Genomic DNA, 18,434 nt, shown 5'->3' with positions numbered 1-18,434 from the left:
TTCTTTTTTTCTTTTTCTTTTTTCTTTTTAAAAAACATGTATATATATTCGAACATCTTTATTTTTTATCTAATCTACTGTAAAAATTACTACGTTTTAATTCCATGGCGGTTTTATAAGGTGCTGTGATGGGAGGTTGTAATGGATCCAATTGTTTATAAGAGGACGTCAAAGGGTACGTTCTATCGGCATCGTAACCACTATCAAACACGTTCAATTTTTAGTCTCTCTCTTTCAATCTCTCTTGCCCGCTCTTATTATAAAAAAAAAACTTACTTTAAATCACCACAAGCAATAAAGGGAACAATGGTACGATTGGGTCCTGTCAATTCATTCATACTATCATACTGTAAATCCAAGAGTGGGTTAGCCATGGTAGGTGTATAATCCACGGGGGGTTGATATCCCTGACACACAATAAACGCCTCGATACTGGAATTACGCGAGCTTCGTGGTTTACTACAGGTGACGGTGGGGAAAAATATCTTTAACTGACTGTAAAGCAAGGTGATGTCTTTACCACGAAAGATCTTTGCAACAAAGGTTCCACCGGGACGAAGCACATGTGTTGTGATATTCAGTGCTGCCAGTAATAATTGCGCTTGAATGTATTCATCCATGTCATGAAGACCCGTGACATCGGGAGCTCCGTCACAGATCACAATATCGGCCATACCTCCATCAAAGTACGAAATGATTTTCTCGGCAGTGGATTTTTTCGTAATATCGCCTTGCAATTGAATCACACCGTCTAAAGGTGCCTACATTACCCCCCTTTCCTCCATTAGTCTTCTATATCTATCCCATCCTTTTTTTTTTCTATCTCGTACCATGGCTTGTAAATCAACAGCGACAATTTTAGGCTCGGGTTCCTCTGGTGTTTGTTTATGATTTTCACTATTCATAAAAGTGTTTAGTACTCTTCTTCTTTTTTTTTCAGGTTTGTATTTTTGTTTACCTTAATCGCTTTGAAAGAACTTGAGACCAACTACCGGGAGCAGCACAAAGATCTACGGCTTTTTGAACACCTTTATAGTTTTCCATGGTTAGTTTTATATTCTGTCAATCAGAGTGTGCTTCAAAAAAAATTTAAAATAAACCGAACCTTGTAAAAAGTTGAACTCTTCATCTAATTGTAACAACTTGAAGGCACTTCTAGCACGCCATCCTTCCTCTTTTGCAAGACGATAATACTGTTCACTGTAAGACTATTTTTCTCCCTTTGTTACTTTCAAGTGTAAACTTACGACGTCTCTTTTATCCTTGGAAGATTTACCCATGGCGAAATTGACAGGTTTAAAAAAAGAAAAAGAAAAAAAAATATGTTGATTTCTATTAAAAAGGAAGTCATACATTTTATGTTTTTCTGGTGTTGGTTGTACATTATGGTAGCCAATCATAACTGTGAATACTCATAGCTATGACCAAAAGACATTATTATGGGGTCTTTGGGTGTGTTGTCACGAGAGTGTCAAAAAGTAACTAAAAACATTATACATATGCTGATGGCATCCATAATGCGTCAGGAATATCTAAGCAAAAAGCGATCGAAATAAATGTGCTGTGTTTAGAGTTCGCACTTTTCGATCCTTATGCAAGCTTGCACTCCAGTTCGGAAAGTGCTAAACTGTCCCTCTTCTTCAAATAAAGGCAAAAACTATTTGAATAACTTACTGATTAAATTTTTACGCCATCCTGATCACTCTGGTTTATGATCTTTATTAGTAAAATTCCTTCTCTCTCATTCAGTATTTGACTTAATTTATTTTTAATGTAGCAAACCAAAACCAATACACACCTATGGCGTTTGTATGTACTTTGTCCGGGATTTGATGTTTTTGTGCTTGAAATACTGTCAAGCAAAGTTTGGATTTTATCCACTTTAATTGTATGGGCTATAAACAAGAACCTATAGAATTTTCGATAACACCAACACCATCTTCAAGTTTCTCATCTAGAAAAGATATTTTCCTTGTCTTCAAACATGAAAAATCAAACGATTAGTTTGCTGAGCGAGACAATCATTTAAAAAAAGACTTTATTTTGAAATTATTTCTGTTTTTTAACACGCTTTACAGCACGATAGTAAGAAATTTTTAAAGAGTTCGCGGAGCTATATGAGCCGAAGAGACCTACATCAAAAATCTTTTTCCATTTTTTTGACTTGTTAGGGTGGGACATGCTTTGAATGAAGAGAAACTCTTCCGGTGTATATTTATTTGGTGGTGTCTCAGCTTGTTCATTTTCATCGTCATTTTCTTTATTCAATTTTCTTTTTTGGCCTTCGATCAATCCAAGGAACTCTTTGGCCAGGTCTTGGTCTTTCCGAGCAGGACAATGGGGTCTTCGTCCTGCATTTTTATAATATACCGACATTCTTTTTTTTTTCCCCTGCTTAAAAATCGAAAAACAAAAAGTCCATTCGAAAAACGAAAAGCCTATTCGAAAAATACCAGGCTTGATTTAATACCTGATAAATTTCCCTCTGGCTTCTCTTTACCAGGTATTTTGACATATCGACCATTAAAGCCGCACCGTAGAATCGGCAGAAACCTTAACGAATTCAACTTTTGTTCTTGAGATGAGGTAAAATAGAAAATGTTTAGACCTCCGTATTTTTTTTTCAAACGTATTTTTTATACCCCTTACAGGAACTCTGGTTAAGGCTAGCAGGCCAATATGATCACACCTATTAACAGTGCAACTCCTGTTATTCACAAGCCGTGAGTTTGAAAAACTCAAGAACCCTGCCCAGGAGGTCGCCCTCCTATAGCAAAGACTAGCCGCAGCCCCAATATCGCATTAAAGCTTTTTCAATTTATAATCACTACAATGGACATTTGATATACTTGAAGTGACAAAATTTACCGTTCTCACTGTACAATAATCTGACTTGGGTTAGCCCTAGTTCCAGGAACTTCTTATATAACTAGTGTCATACCCATTTGTCTTGGGGAGGGTAGATTCAGGAGCGAGCAGCAAGACAGTGAATAGTTATAGCCGTTTACAGCTTGTCGACACGTCCTTGGTTATTAGACATGGGTGGAATATATTTGGCCGGGATTCTAATGACATGTAAGTAGTTTAGTACCTGAGTGTATCTTGTAAGTACTTTGCCTTGGTTTGTTTACGTTTACGGAATTCGCATATATGCAGCCAAACTATTAAAAGAACGCGTATGCTTATATAGTATTAGATGTTGTCTTACGTATCATGGCTAATGGTTAAATTTCATGACAGCCTTTATTGAGATGAAGCGATGAGTAGAGTCTAATGCTAATAAAAATGCTCAGATGGGCCTATTTCAATTTTTATTTTCATTGAAACAACTCATCATTTATGATCTTTTGGTAAAAAAAAATAATACTTTTTTTAAAACCCCATGAATTCTGCCCACTGTGTAGTAAAAATGGTATTCACAAATAACTTGGACAATTTAAAAATATAAATTAAAGCGAAAGGTTTACCCGTAATTATTACGGGAGTCGACATAAAATTGAAGTGATATTTATTATATGAAATGTATTAACATGTATAGCTAACACCAAGTTGATTTAGATTGGCTCCAGCAACGTATATTATGGAATATGACTGTAAGTTGAAAAGTAAAGTGAGGTCAATGAGCCATCTGGGAAGACAATAGGTGCTAGAATAGCTAACTTTTGGTCTAAACTGCTTGATGTGATTGATGAGATCCGTATCCATTAGTGACTTAAAAACATTGGTCTCATTTTCTTCTTTGGCTGATTTGACATCAAGATAATTTAACGTTTTGTTCAATGGGGTTACTTCTAGTTTTATTGTGGATAAATCTTTGTATTTGAACTTGAACTTATACACAAATATTATTGTGTTTGGCATGATTTATTTAGCTGAAGGTAACAAAGATGCACTGCGCCACTTTCCAAAAAAGGATCAGCCACAGCAAGCGTGGGACCGGGTGTAATGGATTTTTCGAGATTGAGCGTGTATTGCCATCTCTTCTAGGCTTAGTCATAACTGACAATACAAAAAAAAGCCCCATCCGTGTTCATGCAACACATACATATTTAAAAAAAAACTGTTTATTTAAGGTATACAAAAGTGTGTAAAAGCTTCTATAAAGAACTTTTACGCGTCTTTACTGAAAAGTCTTTTCGAAGCTAGGACGAGCTTGGAGGTGTTTATAATAAGCCTCTAAAAGAGGACGCTTTTCAAAGACTTCTTCAGGCTTACGAACCAACAAGAGTCTGTAAAGATAAGGAGTGAAATGAACATCGGCCACAGAGTATTGATCAAAGAGGAAAGAACCATGGGCCTTTAAAAGAGACTCTGCCTTGTTAAGGAACTTTTGTCCAGTCTCCCAAAGATTCTTGTTCATGCCAAACATGGGGCTGGCAGCAGTACCGGTCTCGTAAATCTTGAGCATAACCTCGGATTCAACAATGTTCTTGGTGTAAAGAATAGCATGACTAGGTGATTCTCTGATATACTTCTTCCAGCCATCAATACGACCTTGAAGGAAAGGGATAATAATAGATTTCTTGGCTTCGAGTTCTTCGGGGCTACCAGAGGTAAAGAAGAGAGGGTTTCCAACATCAGCATCATCATGCATTTCCTTAATGAAAGCATCAATAGCATCCTTATGGTCGGGGATACTCAAACGGTTACCAGCCAAAGTATCCAAATACTCTACCACAGATGTAGTATCCTGCTTAATTTCCTTCTTACGATCTTCGATAATCTCCAAAGTAGGAATGGTATGGTTAGGATTAATCTTCAAGAACTCGGGAGAGAAATTTTCGGCCTTGGAAAGATCGATTTCAACAAACTTGACGTCAGGGATATCTAATTCATGAACGGCCAAACGAGCGGCTGCGGCCCAGAGGGATAACTTGAAGGTGTAAAGGGTGAGTTGAGGAGACATTTTTTATATATTGATATTATGTATTGATAATGAAGAGGAAAAAAAGTCATTTTGTGAAAAACTTTGTGTCTTATTTATATGCACGCGCCCTCGTTTTTTTTTTCTTTTCCGCATCAATTACCTCATTGATTTAAAATCCCGGGTATGAGGTCGTTTTTTAGTCATGGTGTTTTTTATTGGTCTTTCCTAATCGAGAAGGCCGCGCAAAAAACCAGTTTGATGAATAAGCGTGTGGTAAAGAAGATGAATAATATTTAAATCTATCCCGAACACAAAAAAACACATTAACATCCTCGTATTTAGGTGTTTTTTTGGATACTAGTCAACAATAATGCTTTAAAGAAATCCGGTGTTTACCTTTATCTCAGTAGCGCGAAAACATAGCTGATGATTCATGCTAAAAAAAAAGTAGAATATGTGTACGTCATAAGATACTTTTTATAAAATTTTACGCCTCTTTTCCTCCAAAACGCGGGCAAAAATATCGTCAAAAAGGAAATATAAACTTTTCACTTGTGCCACCAAAAAACCATCCAACCTTTTTCCAGTGGTGCCACAACATGTTTAAATTAAAAGATTCGCCGGCTAAATATATTCCATGTTATATCCACACCCAAACGTACCCCCCTCCCCTCCCTTAGTTCTTCTGTCGTGTTCCATTATTACGTCCATGGTTTTGATGCGCGTGTTCGTCACTTAAAAGTTCATTCATGCGATGTTTTTATCTTATTGATACTAGCGGAAAAAAACTTGCACATAAATTTCTTGTATCATTGGCTAAGCAATATAAATCGGTCCTTACGATATTATAGGTCATATGTGTACTAAACGCACAAAATGAAATGTCATTTATCAGGATTTTTTTCTTTTTTTTTCTTCAAAAAAAAAAAGAACTTGCTTCATGCAGGTAAACGGTGTTCTTATTTATCAAAAGTTTTTTAATATCTGTCCGTTGCAATAGAGTAAAAAGTTTGTAAAAAGAAACATCTTCTACTGGATGGAAAGTTTTTCTTAGATGATTTACAAATAGTCTTTGTTTATCTAAATAAAACAGCCATAGTTGCATTTTGAATAGCCTTTCTCTAGTGGGGTAATCACAGATTTGTGAAATGTTGTCCCAAAGACCTTAATATACTCTTCAAACTAATATCGTTGTTCATCCTGCATGTTACAGCTTATTTGACCTTAAGATGGCAGATGATCTGACAAATAATCCTAATGAAACTGACATGATATAAGGATGACCATGGTGAAGTACATTGAGCTGCAAACTTGATATTTATGGTACAGTTGGGGAACTCGGCGAAGGATAATCCCAATACTAAACTCTGGTAAATACAGTGTTGGAGGAGCTCTTAGTAATTCACGATAAATCTAAGCCTACGATTATTTACAGGATTTCGTCCTTTCTTTACGTAAAACTTGTTTTAAAAAGCTTTATAAGGGTATCCTCAGTTCTATATAGTGTCAAGCTTTAACTTTACCTCTCACAAAGTAGGTGGGAGGGAGGCAGTATATAGGCAAAGATAAAAACAGTTCTTGTGGAAAGACCTCGATTGAATGCAATTTTAAAAACATTTAGAAGCCTACATGTCGACTTAATTATTACAGATTGTATGCTGTACAGCTTTTTAGGATGATGTTCCCATAAAATCAGATACAACTATGCGAACTTGGTTGACAGAAAACAAATTACTAGGCTTTACATGTTGAAAAAAATATAAAAGGCTACATAAAGATGTAAAAACTGTAGTCTAGGAAGAAGGTTGGGGCGGTGAATGACAAGAAGAATATTCTTCTAGGTGTCAAAATGCCACATCGAAAAGATTATCACATCAATATCAAATCACTTGACCTCTGACACGTATTCTTAACTCGGTCAATCCATAAATATTTTTCCTGTATATTTAATGCGATCAGTAAAAACATGATTTACTCAATTTCGCCCTATATCATTTTATGGAGACCTCATTTTTTTAAGGCTCATTTAAAAATGGTGTGTTGAATTCAGGTGTACTTCAAGTTCTTTTTATTTGGATACTGTCAAGAGTACACCCAGTTCTTTTTTTATATATACATACATATATAACAGTGTAATCAGTACCAGAATAAAATCACAAAGAAGTGAAGCTGTGTTTTAAACAGCCCATTGTAGACACACGCACAAAAAAAAAAAAGTGCTCAATTTGTTTCTCTTTAACCTTTTTTTTTTCTAAACATTTCCCTCTAATGAAACTTTTAGACAAGATGAAGGCACGATGGGCCTTAAGGAATGCAGGTTCCAGGCCCATGGATCCTGAGAAACGTGTAAAGATATTCAGGCGATTACAGAAATGGGTTCCCATCGCTAGGTAAAATATAATAAAAAGGAAATTCGAGTACACGATGTTGACAATGAAGATATATTTGTAAGCTTGCTTATATTCTTTGTAGCTGTGGGTTGGATACTCGTATTACCATACCAAGATTATAATAAACGAACTTATATCTCAGAAAATGCATTATTACCAGGCCAAGTAAAATACAAGTCGACCTTTTTTTAAAAAAAGAAAGGGAAAACTAAACATGTTGATAGGCTAATTTGGATTATGGATATAATGATATTTACACTGCAGAAGAATATCGTGCAAAGATATTGGAGGTTCAGGACAAGGACAGTGAAACGTAAATATGAATTCTTTCGTGAGAAGCAAGGGGAAAACTTATTTTTTTTTTAATGTAGACGTGCCAAATTTATTCACCAAGAGTTCAGAAGAACAGGATTTGTATCTGCTTTACAACACTTTGTTATTGACGGAAAAACACCTAAAATGGTAAGCATCGACGAAATGCAAGTGAAAAAGATAAGGCTAAAAATAACAATAAAAAAGGGGGTCAATGCATTTGCAATTAACAGGGCTCCGAGAAGCGATGGTAAAGAAGCATTGATCCTGAGTGCTTCATGGATGTCAAGAACCGGAGAATGTAAACCGCTAAAGGAAATTAATTTGGGGGGAGAGTAAAACTAATTTACATCATTATAGACAACACGAATGGTATTGCTTCGTTGCTATCTTTAGCTAAATTGTTCAAGCGTAACGTATATTGGGCAAAGGACGTTATATTACTAGTTACGGATCACGGAAATTCAGGCACACAGGCATGGTTGGATGCGTATCATGGCACAACACCTCACGGTTAGAAAAACAAATATTGGTATACCTTGATGATTGAACTAATCCATTCACAAAGACGAGTTATCCTCTGTTGTTATGCCTAGATCTGGCGCAGTACAAGGAGTTGTCAATTTAGATTTCCCAGGAATACAGGATTATGAAACCCTGGGTGTTTTTTTTGGTAAAAAAAGAAAAGAAAAAAGACGAGTTGTTTAAGAGATAACTAAAACAAGTTTATGATAGAGGGAGTCAATGGTCAATTACCCAATCTAGACTTGATTAATACGATTGTTGCAGTATCTCAAAGAACCAATCCACCTATCCAAATTACCCTTCATGACGATAGCAAAAACCCTTATGAAAATCATCAATATAGCTCATATTTAGGGTCATTAAATCACATGCTTACAAGTATGAAGTATTTAGTGTTGGGAAAACCATCCAGTGATGCAGGATTATACCTCCGGTAAGCAATCCAAAAGTAAGAAAGAAGCAAAAAAAAAAAAGATGCATGTGAGACTTTTTTTTTATTAATTACATGGTGTGTCGATTAAAAGTTACACAATCGATGCAGTGACAATTCATGGTATTGCTGGCAGTGAGCATTTGCATCAATTGTTTGGGTTTCACCGAATTGGAAGGCTAGTGGAGTCAACGTTTCGCAGTTTGAACAATCTGCTGGAGCATTTCCATCAGTCGTTCTTTTTTTACTTATTACCTCAACCTAATCGTTATGTGTCGATCAGTCAATACATGCCTCCTGTGATCCTATTCAGCTGCGCTCTAATCTTTCAATCTATGGCCTTGTATTATTTAGGAACAAAAGAGATCCCAAACGCCAATGTTGAAAAAACAGGTAAAATTCCACCTGCATATTCCTTGGAAAAACGTCATACAATGTTTGCATTTACTATTTTGATAATCACGCACGTAACCGGAGTAATTATATTTAATTTGATGCAACCTACTTTTGGATGGAAATACCTTGTTCAATTTGCAGAAAATGAGGTAAACCCCCCAAATTACTTTTATTTATGTAATCCAAGGAGATTTTTTTCTTTCTTATCAGTAACCTTTTTTCTTAAAGACGCTTTTGATTCAATATGGTGCTTCTGTTGCAGTTTGCAGTATTTCGGTTTTACTCTCTATTCTGTACACGAAGCCTTCTCCTGAACACGATGCCACTATCCTTAAATCATTCTGTCTGGCTCAGAGCGCCCTTGTGATTGCAACCGTCTCTCTCCTTAATTTCACCCTCGGTGTTGCCACCGCCATTCTTATTCTGATTCCGTACAGTTTAATCCGTCCTTGTGAAAGCCACGCACTCAAGCTAATTCAACTCTGTTTCTTAACCTTATTATCCCCAGCTGGTTTGGCAGCGGTATTCAGCCAAATGACTGACATGCCCCTGACAGATGTCCTTTTGAGTATCCTCTCCGATTATCATGTTGTGAGATCATGGTTTCTAACTTTTGTCTGTACAGTTTACTGGCCAATTAATATGGCCATGATGATTCTCGTATTCAGCAAATCTTCAACATGATTGTATGTATGTTGTACATCCTTTTTATTTTAGGAGAAAAAATAAATATATATAGTAGAAAATAAAAGGTTTCTTTTTTTAAAATCAGAAGAAGTATGGGTCAACCCATAAGAAGCAAGAAAAAAATATGATACAAAATAAACAAATGGGGGAAGGGGAGGTTTAAAGAGGCTTTTGAGCAATAATACAGTGCCAGTTAATATATGTATGTGCACGCGTCCATTCTGCAGGCAGAGTAGAAATATAATCATCATACTTTTCATAACTGAGATTCATTACAGTGGATAACCAGGGCCTTAAGGATTTTAACAAGAAGAGATACTGACTTGACATGGCTCTTGCAAATTCTGAACAATTGGGTTTTAATAATTCTCCTTCTTCCTCTGCTTGAATATCTTCATTAATGACACTACTGTTGGTCGAATGAGAGCTACCCCAGCCAAGTGGGAATGCCTGTGTACAATCTTGGACTTTGCGGAAACCATTAATGGAAAGCATAGTGGGTAAACGATGTACAAGGTAAGGATCCTGTTGGCGTAAAGAAAGACCCGTCATGACTATAAATAGAACTGTTTAGGGCGACATGTCAACAGTTATGCTGTTTATCTTACGTTTGTCATTTAAAGTACACTCATTTTTAAGGCTATTTTGTGTTTCAAGATCCTAATGGAGGGAGGGGAAGAAGGGGTTAATATAAATTTAATAAATCAAAATAAAGTAAAAAAAAAAAAAAAAAAAAAAAACTTACGGGTTCAACGAATTCGATCCATCCACCGGGTTTAAGAATACGTTGATATTCGTGTAGCAACGGTTGCCAAGTTTGACCAGTGAGACCCCAATTGATGTCGCGCTGATAAATGTAGTCAATGCTGTTATCGGGAAATGGCAATGGAAGTTGATGTTGTACTAATGAACCGCATGATCGAAAATGGCAATTTCGTGGCTTAATATCTCTGGGGTAAAATGCACTTTGATCGATACCAATAAACGTGGATTTAGGGAAAGCCGTACTCATTTCCATTGTCCATGTGCCTGGACCACACCCCACATCCAATACAACAATACCCTTCTGAAGTAGAGGTTTGATAGGTGAAGAGAAATCAGATCCAAAGGCCGTACGTAATAAATAATGCTGTGCTACCATACGATCTTGCTCGTCATTATCTTGTGTCAACACATAGGGCCATTCTGTAATCAATTGTTGTGTAGCTGTCTGATGGTTCAATTTGTTCAGGACACTTTTGCTGGTCTTGATCTTTTGCAAGTTGGAAGGACCCAAAGATGTGGAAATATTGGTCTGTCGTGTAAGACTCTTTCTACGAATTGTTGTCGAACTAGAAGAGGTTGGTAATAACAATTTATTTAATCGAGGCGAAGTGCTTGCAGAGGTAGAAGCAGAAGCAGAACGGTTTAATTGGTTATTGGTAGGAGGAGATTGTGCTACTTTCAATAATTGTTGCTTCTTCATTATACGCTGATCCATAATTCTGATGAGTATTTCAGAGCTGAGAGGTCTCTTACGAACTGATGCGGTTGGAATGTGTATGGCTGAATCAGATAAGGTTGTGCTGGTAGAGGCTGAATGGGTGAGTGAAGGGGCAACTGATGGTTGATTATAAGTCTTTGGTTTTCTCTGTTGACTAAATGAATAGGTGGTTGCTACTTTAGTTGCAGCATTCATCTGTTTCTTCCAAGGACCGACTTCTGCTACAATGTCAGCAGTGTACAAGGGTCTGATGTTATATTTAGAGCAAGATTTCTTCTTCATGATCTTTTGAATAAAGGTTGGGTTATCAAAAATGGTGTTATTGTGTGAGCCAAGCATATTGTAGAATAAGGAATAAAAAGAGGAAGCGTAAAAGAATGAAGCTATTTATATATTAACAGTAATCCACTCCCCCCACCCCTTCTTTTATTTATTTTTTGTATAACCCCTTGAACAACGAAAAGGAGGATGAAAGTCAACTTGCCCCCCACACATGAAGATTCTCCCTTAAGATGTCATGTTGTTTATTGTGGTATAGTGTAAACAAGCAGTTTTGTGTAAGATACATATACATCAGTCGATCTCTCATTAAATGTCGATGGCAAAGAGGTGTACGTGCCAACTATTCAACAAGTTTTTTTTTTATTTATTTATTTATTTATCCAAACTAGAAATCACAAGCCCAAGACCGTGCAGAGGCAATTAATTGACTTTTATGGTATACGGAAATACTTGTTTTTATTACTTTTTAAGGGATAAAATCGGATTTAGTCTGTTACCCTTGATTTTTTACTGGTTGAAACATGGCTGAACTAGGCTATTTATATTGCGGAGCGAATAACAAAGAAAACGCACACCTCATCAAAAAATAATTAAAAAGGGGTTGGTGGGGGTGGGAGAAGGGGGGTAATGGGGGGAAGAGAGAGAGGACAGTCTAAAGCGCGGAAAAAGACACATCCCCCCTTATGATCAAACTCAAATTAACGCATGAATTACACGCGTGATGAACAAAAATGGCGATTCTACGTTGCCGCTCATACTATTTGTTACACCTGTGTTAATGTGAGAGCCGCTGCCTTTTTAGCTCGTAATGTTTGGATAGCCTTTTCCCTTCTTGAATCATTCTTTTCTTTCTCGTAATCACGATTTAACTTTGTTCGAAAATAAGGCTAGTGATTTCTGCATTAGACAATAAAAAACAACCTTCATTATTGTTATTATTATTATTTTTACCTGGCATCTCCAAGGGGCATATGTTCGAATACCGTCTTTTATTGCTACTGTTTCCTGCATATCTTGTTGTTGTTGTTGCTCCTTTTTTATTCTCTCCGTTAATTCCATTGTAATATGAACCATTTTATCCAATGTAGAGCAAACGCCCATCCGGTCTCTTAGGTCCGTATGAATGGAAAAACTCGCATGAAACAGTTTAAATAAGTGGCTTTTGATGATGACAGGCCTCGTCATTGGCTGTAACTCCTTACAAATAGCTAGGTATTCTTGAGCAATGTCGTATGTCATGGGGGGTAATTCGGATGAGGTAAACAGCGATGGATTAAATAAGTTTCCTTCGGCACTCATGATTCCGTCAGCACCTGTCTGGTCTAAACAATTCTGCAGATCATCGTGATAGAGAATGTTTCCATTAGCAATCACTGGTATATTCACTGCCTCCTTGACAGCTTTGATCTTGGTCCAATCAGCAAGTCCTGTATGATGCCCTTTTTGCTCACGTAATCTGCCATGAACAGCTAGCATTTGTGCTCCCGCTGATTCAATCATTTTGGCATACTCAACCGTCTTTTCCACACTCTCAAAAACTCGGATCTTGGCTGTCACCGGTACAATCAGTTCCTTGTGTAGCGTCGAGATTAACTTGTAAATTGTCTCCCAATCCTCTTGAAGGAAGGATCCATATCGTCCCTTTTTGGCAATATATTGTGGACAACCCAGATTAAGATCTACTGCATCACATTCGCTTTCAACAAACTTGGCGGCTGTCAAAAGTGTTTCTGGGTGATTGGCACAAAACTAACCAAAAAAAAAATGGTAAGCTTCAGGAACTACAACCAAAAATAGTATGCTTACTTGAACAATAAGTGGCCGATCTTGTTCATTCGTTGTCCATTGTTCACCTCGATACTTTGCTCCATTGATTGGATCACTAAATAACCTGGAATGGAACATGGGAGTATAACACAAATGAGCATTGTATCTTCTACTAAGTATTCTCCAAGCCAGCTCAGACTGCTCCACCATGGGTCCCACCACATATTTCGGTGACCCTAAAATTTTGTTGTAAAACTCATATCCTTTCAATTTGACCTCACTTCCTCGGCGAAGTTGTTGCTGTATCAAGGTCGACGGTCGTAACATGTCAAAATAAGTTTGAAGGTAGCCTTTTAACATTTTTTTTTTTTTTTTTTCGTTTTCCCCTTGAGGTTGGCAGCTAAGAGAACAAGTCACGCATTTTTTTTTACCCCGATTTTCATAACGCAGTGGGAGGGCTCTCTTCTTTTTTTTTCAAAAAGGTTTATCAAACATGTCTGGAAATATGGATACGAGCGAGACAACACATCAGGAAGACATTGAAATTACTGAAAATACACAAGAATGGGTAGAACAGGACTTTGTACCACTGCCTTCAAATTCACCTGAAGAACAAAGAGAGGATTCACCAGCGCAGGAAGAGAATGTACCAGCAGAACAAATGGAGGAGGACGTAACTACAGAACCCATGGAAGAGATACCCGCCGAGCAAACTGAGGAAGAGAAGCAATTAGCCAAAGAGTTGAAGGCTCTCGAACTTATGGAATTGGTACAGATAATTAACAACGTTTTTTTAAAAAAAAAGACGCGTAGCTCTAACCTCTCTTTCTTTTTAAAAAAACCTTAGTTGCAAGAGGATAAATCTCAGTATGAGCTTCATGTCCAGTTAATTGAAACTTTAAAACAAGTCAATTTACCAGAACAACTCGAGAATGCTCGATTATCTATGCACGAGGTTTATCCTCTATCAGAAGGTGAACAGAACAAAAAAAAATATCACGAAAACCTTCTTTTTTGTTTTATCTAACGTTGATGTATCAGGTTTATGGTTGGATTGGATCAATGATGCCAAAAAAGAAGCTGGAACTGAAGAAGGCCGTGAAAAACTTATAAACTTGTATATGCAAGCACAGGAAGATTATTTGTGTATGCGAATTATCATTAAGAAAAGAAGGATAGTATGTATTGACTTCTTTTTTATTTATTTTCATATGTAGCTATGACGATTTGGAAAGACTATGTTGATTTTATTCTCGAGAACTTTCATGATAAATTCGATAATGCAACGGAAGAGGATACGGAATTGATCGAGTCTACACGTGAAGATATACTGGTGGCAGTTCGTGCTACCCAATTTCACATTAAACAAAGTCAAGAAATCTGGAAACCCTTTGTTGAATTCGAAATCGAGATTTTAAACAAGTTTAAAAAACCAGAACAGCAACAGCGCGTGAAACAGTTATTTTTGAGTCGACTTGCTGTACTTCATATCGATTATCAGGATACATTTGATTCATTCTCAACCTTTACCTCAACATGGGACAATTCAAAATATGAAGAAACAATGAAACAGGCAAACAAGATCTATTCGCATACAAAGAGTGCGGCTGAAGAAAGAGACTTGTTCGAAATCAATATCGTTTCTTCAGGATATACTTTGGATGCGTTTTATCAATACATTGAAAACGAAAAAATCTCAAAATTCATGACATCCGTCAACAATGTCCGCTGCTTGTATGAACGAGCCATTGTTTATTATTGTACAGATCCTACTTTGTGGGATGATTATATTTTATACCTTGTAATGTATTACACTCTTAACTTTATTTTGCCACATTCTTATTAACCTTATTTTTTCTTCTTCGTGTGATAGATCGAAAAGGGGCGAGTCGCCTCATTATTAAACACTGTAATTATACGCGCGATACGTAATTGCCCTTGGTCCGGAACCCTTTATGCTCACAAGGCCAGATTATTGGAGTCGGAAAAGGCCACCGAAGATCAGATGAATGGTAAAACACTAAAGTTCATAAATTAACTCATCTCCCCCCACTCACCCCACTTCCCCCTGTAAAACCTTAATAGATCTTTTCGATACTGCTTTAAAATCAAAATTATTACTATCAAGCCTAGATGATTTAGTTATTCTTCTGTTGGCTAAAATTGATTACGTACGCAGGTCAATTGATTGGGAAGAAGGCAAGTAATAGGATAATGGATCCAAAATGCATGTAGAAGTAACCTCTTTTCTTTTTGATGTTTGCAGCCGATGCAGATGATGTGGTGAGAATGGAACTAGTATTCATGGAAAGTTTAGAATACCTCACAGAAGGTAAAAGAATAATTTATTTGAAATTTTTATAGTTTTACGGGACCTAACCCCATTTTTATTATTACAGCATTTCCCGATTCAGGAGATCCTTACTATCGCATTGAAAAGTATTATGCTTGCATTTCCAAAAAACGATTGTATGATGCGGATAAAGCAAGACAGTTATGGGAAACTATCGTCAAAAAACACGGTCGTGATACAGAAGCTTGGATTAGTTACATAACATTTGAACGTGATGAGGGAGACTTCCAGGCCTGTGAAACATTGTTTAAAAAGGCAATGGAAAAAAATGTGGATAATCCCGTACGATTAATTGAAGCCTGGAACGCCTTTGAACGCGAGTTCGGAACAATTGAGACTTACGAAAAGGCCGCCATCATCATCAATCGTAAAGTAAAAGGATTCTCAAGACAATGGCAATCATCTCTTGCTGAACAAGAAAAAGTCAATGAAGAGAAAGAAAAGGAAAGACAAGATATCTTGAAGGTATACCAAACAAATGAATGGATTGAATCTGCAAGATACTAATCTACTTTCTTATTAATCGCAGAGAAAGAAGGGTCTTCATCGTATGGAGCAAAAGAAAAAGCAAAAGGAACGAAAGGCCGCAAATCCACACGAATTTAAGAAGCCATTCAAGCCTAGTGATGATAGTTTCAAGAAGCCATTTAAGCCTAGTGATAATTTCAAGAAGCCATTTAAGCCTAGTGATGATAGCTTCAAGAAGCCTCATGAAACCCCCCGTACGAAAAAAGAAGATAAAAAACCCGTTGATTATAAAAAACCCGTTGCATTTGTAAAACCCGATCAAGAATCCTCTCAATCACAAATATCTTCTGAACCTGAAGAGGCTGAAGAGGCTGATAAGTCCCAAGAAACGACCGAGAGTGGGGATAACACACCAAATACGGTTCAAGATATCAATAATGCTCACACGGAGGAGGATAAGACACATGTGAAAGAAGGAGAGGAGGCGGAGGAGGAGGGCTTAGGATCCACACTTAAGCGTAAAGCATCAGCAACAGATTTCGAAGAGGAACAAGCAAAGAAGCATAAGGCTAATGATATCGAGGAAGCTCCCTCTTCATCAAAACCCAAAACTGCATTTAATCCACGACCAAGAGCAACGAGAGGCAATCGGGGTGGTCGAGGAAAGATTGTAGTTCCCTCTGCAAGAACACCTGCTAAATCTAACACACAACAAGTAGCTGAACCAGCCAAACCAGCTGTAGCAGACACTACTTCCAAAAGCAATGACGATTTCAGAAATATGCTTTTGGGCAAAAAATAAATAAGCACATTTTTATTGTTGTTCAGTAATTTCCCCTTTCACTTTCTTTCCATTTGTATCTCTTTCTTCTTCTGGCTGTCTTTCCTTAATGTAATCAGCACGATGTCTCCAACAAAACTCTTTATCCTTTTTTTCACCCTTTAAATACGTATATTGGATTAAATCGTAGAGGTATTTGTAATAAAACATGAGGTTATCAAATCTACCATCGTACACTTCTCCCTCCTTTAAATCATACGCTTGTGCATATTCCACATACAAATAATACACAGCTTCAATGGTCGAAAGATAATTCTCGCTAATTTGTTGATGTCTCCAAAAGTTGGTCTTTCTAGGCTCAATAGAGACTTTCTGCACTCTTTGTAATAAAGGTGTATTACGTACAATTTTGTTGGCTTGCTTCCATGTTCCGTCTATCACAATCATATGGTCAAATGAATCTCGAGGTATCTCACTTAATTTTTTAGCATCCTAGAATGGGGTTACTTTAGTATCGATGTCTCTTTTCGCAGGTGCCTTCTTTTTTTTTACTTACGGGACCAGGAAACAACATGAGGATTCGCTCAGGTTGGCTGTACTCTGGCATATCATTCCAATTATATACTTTGACATCTTCATGAGCCAACACTCTGGCATGAAGTGCTGTAGTTTTGCCGTCCGATTCTAATTCATGTTTGATGCTAAGGATCGATTAGATCTTAAAGAAGGGATTCCGCTATTCATCAAGTGTACTCACATGTCTAACCCTACTGGTAATTTTATAAACGGTACTTGAGATCGGTCCATACCCATTACGTTATAGCAATGATAGCAATAATGCTTCATGTGCTTTTTACATCCAGGACAAACCAATCTCGACGGGTTCTTATATAATACTGTGTCGTCTTGTATTTTTAAATGAGCCAAAGGCGATTTTTGACGGATTTCTACTAGATCTTCCTCGTTGATTATTTTTGACATTTTTGAAAGCTGTCTAAGAAAAAAAGAATAATTCGAGAAATGATTTTTTCTTTTTCTAAAATGAAATCTCAGTTTTAAGTAACCATGGCCTTTCTTTGGACATATTAAAAAGAAAAACCTCTCTTTTAATATATAGGGCTATTAACGAAAACAGTTATACAGAATGGACTTAATCTGATAGTCTTTATAATATAGTGGAGTTCCAGAATTTATATAAAATAGAACTCGATAGACTTTTGCAATAATTCGAAAAGAATCGATCCGACCAAGCCAAGAAGAGAAGTAATCCAGCTTCTTTATGATGAACCTAAAGTACTTGGTGTTGCCTTTATTGATTCGGTAGATTCTAAGGCGCTCATTGGTTTCTGTCCTGTGCTTCGTAAACAAATGATGTGATCGTCCCCGGTAAGAAATACTATAGATCACAACAAATTTTGATCAATTGAAAGCTGGTTTGGGAGAAGAAGTTATACACAGAGTGAAAGGCTTTTCGTAGAGCCTGCTCTTCCTATCAATCATATTGATTTTAACAATTTCTTATGGATAACGATCAGTGGAAATACATCAATGACTACTTTATCAAGAAGCTCAGATTGGACATATAACAGTTGTATGCTGTTAAAAGTACTGCTGTCATAAATCGAAATTCGTTAACGTTATTAAGTGATTTCACTGCTGTCAAAAGCTATATCGGACAAATGAGATCAAATAT

General features: G+C 36.9%; 8 protein-coding genes across 8 annotated transcripts; 2 read left to right on the top strand and 6 right to left on the bottom strand.

The window, feature by feature from the left end:
- Nucleotides 1-6: 6 nt before the first annotated feature.
- EV154DRAFT_497591 (FtsJ-like methyltransferase-domain-containing protein) lies at nucleotides 7-1,363 on the bottom strand. Its single transcript, XM_051600285.1, has 6 exons — nucleotides 1,248-1,363; nucleotides 1,106-1,193; nucleotides 959-1,028; nucleotides 831-897; nucleotides 277-761; nucleotides 7-200 (listed from the first exon to the last, which is right to left on the bottom strand). The coding sequence occupies exons 1-6, from the start codon at nucleotides 1,353-1,355 to the stop codon at nucleotides 59-61; spliced, it is 960 nt and encodes a 319-aa protein (XP_051461114.1). The 5' UTR covers nucleotides 1,356-1,363; the 3' UTR covers nucleotides 7-58.
- Nucleotides 1,364-2,049: 686 nt separating this feature from the next.
- On the bottom strand, nucleotides 2,050-2,376 carry EV154DRAFT_560063 (uncharacterized protein; the record flags this gene model as incomplete). Its single annotated transcript, XM_051605588.1, has 1 exon — nucleotides 2,050-2,376. One exon carries the CDS (start codon nucleotides 2,374-2,376, stop codon nucleotides 2,050-2,052), a length of 327 nt encoding a protein of 108 aa, XP_051461113.1.
- A 1,670-nt stretch (nucleotides 2,377-4,046) lies between these two features.
- EV154DRAFT_497589 (uncharacterized protein) lies at nucleotides 4,047-4,939 on the bottom strand. The gene has a single exon (XM_051600284.1). It carries the CDS (start codon nucleotides 4,904-4,906, stop codon nucleotides 4,121-4,123), a length of 786 nt encoding a protein of 261 aa, XP_051461112.1. The 5' UTR covers nucleotides 4,907-4,939; the 3' UTR covers nucleotides 4,047-4,120.
- A 2,161-nt stretch (nucleotides 4,940-7,100) lies between these two features.
- EV154DRAFT_497586 (Gaa1-like protein) lies at nucleotides 7,101-9,663 on the top strand. The gene is made up of 10 exons (XM_051600283.1): nucleotides 7,101-7,257; nucleotides 7,320-7,422; nucleotides 7,482-7,570; nucleotides 7,629-7,719; nucleotides 7,777-7,870; nucleotides 7,930-8,082; nucleotides 8,138-8,242; nucleotides 8,305-8,527; nucleotides 8,619-9,069; nucleotides 9,149-9,663. Exons 1-10 carry the CDS (start codon nucleotides 7,136-7,138, stop codon nucleotides 9,602-9,604), a joined length of 1,887 nt encoding a protein of 628 aa, XP_051461111.1. The 5' UTR covers nucleotides 7,101-7,135; the 3' UTR covers nucleotides 9,605-9,663.
- Nucleotides 9,664-11,549, bottom strand: EV154DRAFT_497583 (uncharacterized protein). The gene is made up of 3 exons (XM_051600282.1): nucleotides 10,353-11,549; nucleotides 10,216-10,267; nucleotides 9,664-10,161 (listed from the first exon to the last, which is right to left on the bottom strand). The coding sequence occupies exons 1-3, from the start codon at nucleotides 11,427-11,429 to the stop codon at nucleotides 9,767-9,769; spliced, it is 1,524 nt and encodes a 507-aa protein (XP_051461110.1). The 5' UTR covers nucleotides 11,430-11,549; the 3' UTR covers nucleotides 9,664-9,766.
- A 587-nt stretch (nucleotides 11,550-12,136) lies between these two features.
- Nucleotides 12,137-13,466, bottom strand: EV154DRAFT_536470 (dihydrouridine synthase-domain-containing protein; the record flags this gene model as incomplete). Its single annotated transcript, XM_051604141.1, has 3 exons — nucleotides 12,137-12,259; nucleotides 12,324-13,121; nucleotides 13,179-13,466. The coding sequence occupies 3 exons, from the start codon at nucleotides 13,464-13,466 to the stop codon at nucleotides 12,137-12,139; spliced, it is 1,209 nt and encodes a 402-aa protein (XP_051461109.1).
- On the top strand, nucleotides 13,211-16,387 carry EV154DRAFT_69913 (uncharacterized protein). The gene is made up of 8 exons (XM_051607743.1): nucleotides 13,211-13,908; nucleotides 13,987-14,113; nucleotides 14,181-14,285; nucleotides 14,357-14,940; nucleotides 15,013-15,151; nucleotides 15,225-15,338; nucleotides 15,406-15,471; nucleotides 15,539-16,387. Exons 1-8 carry the CDS (start codon nucleotides 13,633-13,635, stop codon nucleotides 15,997-15,999), a joined length of 1,872 nt encoding a protein of 623 aa, XP_051461108.1. The 5' UTR covers nucleotides 13,211-13,632; the 3' UTR covers nucleotides 16,000-16,387.
- A 381-nt stretch (nucleotides 16,388-16,768) lies between these two features.
- On the bottom strand, nucleotides 16,769-17,748 carry EV154DRAFT_69852 (DTW domain-containing protein). Its single transcript, XM_051607742.1, has 3 exons — nucleotides 17,499-17,748; nucleotides 17,298-17,442; nucleotides 16,769-17,233 (listed from the first exon to the last, which is right to left on the bottom strand). The coding sequence occupies exons 1-3, from the start codon at nucleotides 17,720-17,722 to the stop codon at nucleotides 16,775-16,777; spliced, it is 828 nt and encodes a 275-aa protein (XP_051461107.1). The 5' UTR covers nucleotides 17,723-17,748; the 3' UTR covers nucleotides 16,769-16,774.
- Between the last annotated feature and the right edge of the window lie 686 nt (nucleotides 17,749-18,434).

This window comes from Mucor mucedo (assembly GCF_025094135.1).
Source record: "Mucor mucedo strain NRRL 3635 chromosome Unknown EV154scaffold_15, whole genome shotgun sequence".
In the NCBI taxonomy this organism is placed as follows: Eukaryota; Fungi; Mucoromycota; class Mucoromycetes; order Mucorales; family Mucoraceae; genus Mucor; species Mucor mucedo.
Note: the sequence above shows the minus strand (reverse complement) of the source record. Positions and strands in the feature narration are given on the sequence as shown.